This window comes from Etheostoma spectabile, chromosome 13 (assembly GCF_008692095.1).
Source record: "Etheostoma spectabile isolate EspeVRDwgs_2016 chromosome 13, UIUC_Espe_1.0, whole genome shotgun sequence".
Taxonomy (NCBI): domain Eukaryota; kingdom Metazoa; phylum Chordata; class Actinopteri; order Perciformes; family Percidae; genus Etheostoma; species Etheostoma spectabile.
The window spans coordinates 12,709,859-12,719,231 of record NC_045745.1 but is presented as its reverse complement, the minus strand read 5'-3'; the positions used below and the strand labels follow the sequence as shown (position 1 = coordinate 12,719,231).

Below are 9,373 nucleotides of genomic sequence, written 5' to 3'. Positions count from 1 at the left end.
ACACCCAGCTATTATAGTAAAACATTATACATGAGACTAAACTCCAGTCTGAAGCCATCTTGATCCTGCAAAAGTTCACGGACAACAAACCTTTAGCATAGGTTGTAACGTGTTCATTATGAGCCTGTTAATTAGGCAACGGTGCATTTAAAATGGCGACTTAAAAAAGCTTAAAAGCAAAATGAATTGAGCTCGAAGAGGACAGTGATATTCATGTTAGAGTTAAGCACAAGTCTCTTCACATGCAAAAAGAGCTATCTGTAATAATGTGTCACACTGTAACTAAACCTCTCTTGTCAGTATTCAGTCATCGCAGACGTTCACTGTGTAGTATCGCATCAGCAGATCTCGAAGTTTTGCTGTTAAATGAGCTTTTCCGACGCTCGGTGCCGCGCGGACTGACTGACTGACTGACGCCCCTCCTGCCTGCCCCGGTCGGGTAAAAGGCGCATGTGTGTCATAGCTGTGATGTGAGTTGAGCCGCATCCAGACGCACTGGCCGCCGCTGGCTGATGCTCCCCCCCCCCCCCCCCCCCCCCCCCCTCACACCTCATCTTGGTGGGTTGTGCGCAAAATCTCCAGCACCGGACGGACGCAGTTTGACGGTACAAACGAGCGGCACTGAGGGGGGATATCCAAGAAAAAGCCATCCAGAGACGACATGGATATTTAACGGGCATTTAATTTTTTTTTTTTTGTCTTCATTCGTTTTTACCCAGGGATAGTGCTTTTGCCCCGGGGGTGTTAATTAAACCTGCTCGATGTCTCTCATCAGTTTATAACCGAAACAAAATGAGGATTTCTTCTCGCGACTGGTTTCTGTTGATATTCTCTGGCTTTTGGGGACTGACAATGGGTGCTTTCCCGAGCAGTGTTCAGATCGGTGAGTGTGTAAGCCTTAATGTTAATTCCAACCACAAAATGAAGCATGTGAATGACTGTGTGGACGTCCTGTCTGCTGCCTCTGCCCTGCCATGTAACACCTCATCACTACTCAAAGTGGAAATTGTTGATTTCCTTCCGCTGTTTTTTAAATTTGTATTCTCTGAAACACCACATACAGACAGGGTTCTTTCCTCTGTTGGTGCTGAGTACACACACACACACACACATACACACACACACACACACACACACACACACACACACACACACACACCTAATGTGCTTTGTATCTGCAGGCTAGAGTGTATCCCAGTGCACTCCGCCACTGCAGCAGATCAGAGCAGCAAAGTGTGTGTGTGTGTGTGTGTGTGTGTGTGTGTGTGTGTGTGTGTGTGTGTGTGTGTATTCCCCATGCCGACTGCCTGTGCATTTACTGCTGTTAACACTCTCGCAGACCCCCAATAAACCTCTGCCACGGTCCTATAGGCCTAACAGCTTTTCTGTTCCTCTTTTCCCAGTTGAACACTTTTATTTTTAAACATCTGCATGTTTCAATTAACTTGAAAGTCGTGGGATGAATCAAAATGTGGTGCATTCAGTTTTCATTTCGCTAGCAGGCAGATTGACTTTGTTGATTTAAAGGCAGGGGATGAGAAGAAGGGCAAACTGTGACCTCCAGTTGTTGATCATCACAACCCTCCCAAAAAAATCAATTATCAGAAAAGTCATTCATGCTTTTTTTCTGTACAAATTGAACTGTTTCTTTATCCTGATGATGGTGTCAAAACCTTGTCTCCTGAATTAAATAAAAACGTTTTCGTGGCTTTACCCTCCACTGAACCCCTGCTTGTAGCACGTGAGTTGAGGCTCATCAGCACCAGTCAGGCTGATGAAAAATGACAAGCTGTTCAAACGATTCCCCTTGTCCTTTTATATCAACGTTATACCCGAATCCCGGGCCCCTCCAGGGGAGGTCAGAGGTAGGGTCAGAGGTCAGAGTATGTTACAGAAAAGCACCCCCAAAACTGAGGACACTTGGGCTGTTTGGGGGTTTAAACCTTTGCAACTGCTGTACCATCATGCTGAACAATCAACTAATATTTGCTGCTGATTTAAGCATAACTCCTGCTGCCATGTGTGGATCTTTGCTTATATAGTGTTTTCTACAATTTCAGACACATTTTCCCAATGTTTTTCAAATCATAACCACTTCTCATATGGCTTACAGCATTGCTGCCAATGACAAGAAACGTTGATTTAATACCAGTGTCGTCATAGTTCCCCTCTCAACCCTGTAAACGAACTCTGGGAGTGAGAAAATCCACTATGTGCCAGTGTTTCCTCTCCCACCAGACTACAATTAACACTTGGTACAATTTGAACTGCCATCCCAGAGCTTCATTACTTCTCAGAGAGGGCAAACCTATCTCCCTTCAACACTCATCAGCTTCAAATAACTGTCACTGAAAAAGCAACACTTATTAGCAGTGTGGAATTTGCTGTGTACACATGCCTGCAGAACAGAAACAAGTGCACAAATACAGTCATAGCAAACATGCTTCGCAACTGTCACAGATCAACTCTGACACCAGTGAGACTCACAAAGACAGATCCTGAGAATTTATTATACATCCACCCTTATTATTCATTCATTTGCTGTAGTGTCTGCCTTACATAGAGGACAGGGGAGACATCCTCAACAGGAAGTCAATCAATCAATCAATGGGCGCAATTGGATAGTCCTTCAACCAATCAGACCAACGATCCGGGTGACGTAGCAGCGACAGCGGCATCAACAGGTTGCTGTGCTTCAGAGGCCGTCATGTTGAATGTATACAAAAAGCTGATTGCTTTTGCTGCGCTATCGTCATTGTGTAAAGCCCGCCTCAATGGTTGTGATTGGTGCCTCGATTTTTTTGGAAATGGGAAATGGTGGGAGAATTGGACATGTGCTTGAATGGGCTCTTGGCCAGATGGACTTGCAGTGCAAATTTCAAATTTCAAAAGTTCATCAGGGTTTTCCCAGGCTATTAAATGAAAACTTCTCCCGTTACTTTCTTAAGCTGCTACTCACAAAACTATACACAACCCCTTGATAGTATCCTACATTTCTTTACCTCTACCTAGAGCCAGTCCACACATACACTCTTTGTAAAACTAGCTTTTTCTATGTATTGTTTTCGCATTTGTCCACATGCAAACAGATTTTTTACCATTTCTTCTAGGGTGAAGCTTTTCAGAAACTCTGTTTTCAGTGCTGATGTAGACAGGGATTTTAACAAGTGTGCTCCAATATCTTCTATGTGAGGCGTCACAAATGAGGCGACATTTCGTGCAATGGCAGACGATGCCAAAATGTTGTTGGTCATAGCTGGGTGATATGGCAAAAATCTTCTATTGCGTTATAGGTAATTTCATATCTCAATAAGGACATATACTACTGTATTGCATGTTTTCTGCTAATTTTATCATTTTATCAAGAATTTTAATGCAAAGTGAATATAATGGGCTCAGAATTGGATCAGAATGTTGTCCAAACGACATACATAAAGCAGTAGTACAGTTCGGCATCTGGTTTGTTGACATTGCGTCAAACAATATAGAAAAATCTGTACGATAGACATTTTTATGTTGTCTTGACAATGTAATTGTCATATCTTCCAGCTGTAGTGGTTCAAACTGCAAACAGGACTTTTTAAATGTTTACACTTAAATGTACAGTTACTCTTCCACTATATTGAGGAACAGAGGTGTCACAATGTGCTGTGGACTGACAGATGATCTTGAAAGCGCTTTATTTGTGTTTTCATTTGAATGGAGATTTCTTTAAACAGTGCTTGTGTGGACATGATTTTATTTTAAGAACGAAGGTAAAATTCCAGTTTTCAAAAATCTGTGTGTGTGTGTGTGTGTGTGTGTGTGTGTGTGTGTGTGTGTGTGTGTGTGTGTGTGTGTGTGTGTGTGTGTGTGTGTTTGAAATAGGCCTGAGACAGATCTTGTTTTTTGGCCAGTTGGCCAACTCTGCCTGCCTAATTTGCATATGTAGATCAGATCATAATGTGAGCTGAGGAGTTGAGATTACTTATAATAGCAGGTGTAAATTCAAAGGCCTGTGATGGGATGTCATCATCCACATACCAGATGGAAATAGTCTCAAAATCAAACAGGCTCTTTGGAGCCACAAGAGTGTTGTTGTTAGCAACCCATATGGCATTTATAGACTTCAAAGTCCTGCAGTGTGTACTTCTGTACTGAATCTTATTTAGGGTAACCTCTAGCAGAAGGGAAAGTTGAAGCTAAATAGGTGGGATTAAGGTTAAAGCTAGATTTTTCTTCTCTTTTAGTCAGCGTTAAGACATTTTCAGATTTGAAATGTATAAAGGGCATTCTTACTGATCAGTTGCCAAGATAATTTTTTTGAAATCCAGAATTAACACCTCCTGTGAGCATTTGTGTGAGTCAATGGTACATGAAACCATCACAGTGAAAATTATAGCTGCTCCAGTGCTTTTTCTTACTATGACTCTATGCAGAAAGATGGAAAGGATTTACACGAGTGGGCATCATAAAGTAGTAAAATATTCTAAATCTTACCTTTTTAAAGCGGTCAGCCATATAAAGAACATGCTGGCATTTTGCTTTAAATGACATTTATACTGTCTCATTCCAAGAAATATAGCCTTAAGTTAGATTTTCAACTTTCTTCAAACCTAAAACACCACTGACATTTGCGCAACCATGAACAGCACAGTCAAGATCTACATAGGCTGAAGAAGGCTGTAATGTAAAAAAAAAGAAAAAAAGAAGAAGAAAGAAACCAAGAGCTGATGCCTGAACTGATTCTGGACACTTGAGCTGCTCATGCACAAAAAACGGAATGGAAATCTGTGTTGATCCAGAAGGGTATTCATGGAATATTAAATCACTTTTTATTTTTGCATTTATATGAAATCAAGGTGATTTACATGCTAATCACACTGTATCCTACATTGTTGCAAAGTGCATGGTTGCTTAAAGACTTGTGAGTTGCTATACTGTAGGATTATCACTGTGTTGTCAGCAATAGTGATATACCAGACCAATATCAGACTTTTATTACATTTCATATATAATGTCCAGTCAGCTGTGTCCACCTTTAATATGATAGATGTTCCTCTCCTACTACAGCTAATAAAACCCCAATAGACATAATACCATAAAATCCCAATAGACATTTGGTAAAAGCTTTTAAAACCTTATGTTGAAGTTGTCCTCACAAGAAAAATGGCAGACGTTTGTTCAAATGCCTGAATACGACTAATGTTAAAGGTCCCATGTCATGGTGCTCTTTGGATGCTTTCATGTAGACCTTAGTGGTCTACTAATACCATATCTAAAGTCTCTTTCCCAAAATTCAGCCTTGGTGCAGAATTACAGCCACTAGAGCCGTCCCACAATGAGCTTTCCTTAGTATGTGCCATTTCTGAGTCTGTAGCTTTTGAGGAGGAGAGAGTGGGGGGGGGCAAGGTGGAGGTTGGGGCCTTGTCTCGGTTTACACTATCACCATTTCTAGCCACTGGGGGACCATAGGCAGGCTGGGGGAACACATATTAGTGTTAAAAAAACTCATAAAGTGAAATTTCCAGGGTAGGATTGGGAAGATCCAGGAAATTTGAACAATGACAACTTCTCAGTCCCCCCCCCCCCCCCTTTCTGCTGAAGCCCAAACGGTCTCCCAAGCCCCACCCCCCACAAGGTAGAATTGAAATGCAGTTAGCATGCCTAATGTAGTTCAACTCAAACACCAGGGTCAGTTTGAGCAAATATGACAGAAAGTTAGTTTTATAAGTCTTACCCACCGCATCTTTAACCTGACATGTTTCTGTGCTAATCAGAAATAGTTGAACTGTCTGTTTTAAGATTCAACATATGGGTGAGATAGAGTGGATTATTTTCTGGTGTGCTTTTTCATCAGACTTGTGTTTCTCCCTGTCTGTTTAGGCGGCCTGTTTATCAGAAACACTGATCAGGAGTACACTGCCTTTCGTTTGGCAATCTTCCTGCACAACACCAGCCCAAACGCCTCGGAGGCCCCGTTCAACCTGGTGCCTCACGTGGACAACATTGAGACGGCCAACAGCTTCGCCGTCACCAACGCCTGTAAGTCTGTCACATTGTTTCCCGTTGTGTATGTGCATTGTGGTGTTTTGATTGCAATAGAACAGGAAAATGAGGCTTCCTGTGTGTGAGGTAACCGGAATTTGATCTGATCTGATCTATGGACAATATTGGCTTTTTAAGAATAATTCAGTTCAAGTACAATCAGTGTCTTGATTTCACCGTCATTCCTATTGGTAATAATAACATTGTATTGAAATCAAAGAAATGGTTCAAAATTATTTTGAATTAAGAAGCTGGAGTTGTGACGTGATTACACCATGTAACATCCTCTAAAACCACAAACACATTAATTAATAAACTTTGGATGTGTGATTAGGTATATTGTTGAACTTTGAACAGGGCCTTGTTGTTTTCCAATGCTTCTAGCCTTTATGCTAAGCTAGGCTATTCACATATAGACTCCAGCTCTGTACTCAATGCACAGACATGAGATCGATCGTTTCATTTCTTTTTTAGAAAGAGAGCATTTTTTCAAAAAATTTGAAATATTTTCTTAATTTCTGTAATCTGGGATCAGACAGCATAGCTAAAAATAAGAAACACAAGCAGTCAGAGGAGGTTTTGGTAACACCCAGTGTGCATGCGTGCGATGTGACAGTACAGCTGCGTCTGTGAGTGTCTGTTGGCTCACATCTGATTTAAGCAAAGCTGCACACACTGAAAGGGACAGCAGCTGTAAGCACACACACACACACACACACACACACACACACACACACACACACACACACACACACACACACACACACAGACACACACACACACACACACACACACGCGCGCACAATCAACAATCACACATACTGCCATGGTTATATCTCCAAACACTAGTAGGCAGTTATTTGTTTTAGTAATGATCCCGTGTGTATGTGTGTGTGGGGGGGGGTTGGGGTTCGACAAAGGCCATAAAACACTGCAGCCCGATGTCTTCTACTATCTGTGGTGTGATCTGGTGTTAAAAAATCAATGGCTAAATTAAGCAGAGAATGAAGTGCTGCTATGTGTGTCTGGTAATTGAGAGTGTGTTTGTTTGTTTGTTTGTTTGTTTGTGTGTGTGTGTGTGTGTGTGTGTGTGTGTGTGTGTGTGTGTGTACCCTACAGGGTTATCCATAGTTACATTTTGGTAAATTAGCACCACTAAAAGTATGCCGAATTAGCAGTTCCTGTTTTTCTATGATTTCTTAACGGATTTAGGGACACTTGGACAAACGCTAGAGATAAGGCTATCCTCATTTAGTACATTTTCCTCTGCACCATTGCAGTAAATGAAAAGTCTAGTTTTCTTCTGCAACACTATATAAGCTTTTCTCAGGTGAGACCATTGGAAACCTTGAAGCCTTGCTGATGTACAGTAAACATTCAGTTCAATTGTTGTTAAAAACAATGTATCTGTAAGGTTTTGCCTGGTAATGACCTCTAAGATAAAATTACAGTACATAAATCTGTATTGATCTCGGTGGGGAAATGAGCCAGAAGCGGATAGAATAATGCAGGGAAAAAATAGAAAAGTGGGTTAGGAGCACAAAAATAGAATATATGATGAGCAATTAAAACATTTGCAGGTTGATATACAGTTCATATGCACACATAAATATGCAGTTGCAGTATATTTAAACAGTGCACTGAAAGAGCATGAATATTAATGTGACCTTAGTTTAAAAAAGACTAAATATACAGTGTGTTTAAATTATTTAAAGGAAACTTATACATAAACATAATGATCTAGATCCAAACTTATACTCAGTGCTTGAGTATCTTTCATGGGCTACTTAAACTATTTGTAATACTATGCACAAACGTAGCTTCTCTCTTATAATAAGAGACTAGGGTTGCCGTATCTGAGACATCTTTTTTTCAATAATCCTTTTGCATTTCCCCTGTAATTTACTTGCAAGTTTACACCATCATTGAAACAGGCATTTTGTGTCCACCCGGTCAATACAGACACTGAAATGAGGCAGTGAGAAAGATAACCGGCTGTTAAAGGAGCTCTCAATGGCTGGGGCAATGAGATGAGAGCAGCAGGTGTCCTATAATAGAGGAGTGTGTGGATGGGTGTAAACCGAAAAGTTCCAGAAACAGAAGAAACTATGGGATTTTTCACCTCTAGTCTAATGGCTGCACAGTCACAGGAAGCAAGTCTGCAGTGCATTGATTGGCCAAGCCAAAAGCAGAATTACATGAGCCAATCAATGGCCCTGATAGCTCAGGGCCAGCGGGGAATTCGGCATCACTTGCTTTCACTCCCCATTTTACATTTCCCACTGCTTTTAATCTTTTTTCCTTTTCGTCCCCCGTTTTGCTCCAATAACAGGGGCCCTGAGATAATGGTTATGAATAGGCATTGTTACAATGTGATGTTTAAGGGCATAGCATGTGTTTGGAAAGGGGAGATGAGTGACGGAGCTAATTTGCGAAGAGAGATTAGGCCATTTAGGGGCTCGGCAGCATGCTGCTCTCAGGAAGGCTGATGGGGACAATTGGTGGGAGGACGGTGACAAATGTTGTATGTTCCCCATTGTCATTGATGCTCATTCTGTAGACCCAGACAAGGATCAATAGTGTTTCATTTTTTTGATTAACTGTGTAGTCTTCATGATATCAAGTTACTAATAACATTTTATATAGTTGGTTATCTCACAACTTTAACAAGGTTCTATTGTTGGTTGTTCGTCCAGCAAAAAATGTATCAGTACCAAGTTAATTGTGACACCTTGGTATAATTATCATTATCAAGTGAGACCGTGGTCAAGTCATTTGTCACAGTGGTGGAATTTAATGTCTCCCACAGGCTGAGAATTAATTTGTGGTGCTCAACGCTATGTGGTAAAATTGGACTTCTGCCAACAAAGGAAATATTCCAAGATATGTAAATAACTAGGTCCTTTAATAATAGACATTAATCTGTTAGAACACTATATTTTGCTCAATTTTCCTAAAAAAATAAATTCTTTTGTGTTAAAACAAACTAAACTGATAGCAACTTTGTGACTACAGCATCTTTCAAATGCAAGACTACTCAGCGTTGTGTCCAAATGTTACACAAATTACAACCGAATTTTGAGAAAATTGGCAAAAAAACAACAAGGCAATTTGCTTTTCCTTTTACTACTATAATGTACATATTGTATTGAAGTTAAACTAATCAAGATAAACAGCTGCTGTTGCTAATTTTCCAATCAGGTGCCTTTAAAACATTGCAGGAGATGGTAACACAATAATGTAATTAAAAGAGTGCCAGTCAAACGTTGTGATTTATTCACCAAGTCTGTCTCCATTGCACATTGTTTGTTTTTATTGGTACACCAACAAAGCGCTATATTGGCTT

General features: G+C 40.6%; 1 protein-coding gene across 4 annotated transcripts in view; it reads left to right on the top strand.

The window, feature by feature from the left end:
* Positions 1-420: 420 nt before the first annotated feature.
* The window catches only part of gria4b (glutamate receptor, ionotropic, AMPA 4b), a 116,607-nt gene continuing 107,654 nt past the window's right edge, over positions 421-9,373 (top strand). The window contains exons 1-2 of one of the 4 annotated variants that reach the window (XM_032533307.1): positions 421-883; positions 5,866-6,024. In XM_032533307.1, the coding sequence (XP_032389198.1) occupies positions 793-883; positions 5,866-6,024 (250 nt within the window). In that variant the 5' untranslated portion in view covers positions 421-792. The remainder of the gene's footprint in view (positions 884-5,865; positions 6,025-9,373) is intronic. The other 3 variants (XR_004334612.1, XM_032533306.1, XM_032533305.1) reach the window with 3 other exon arrangements.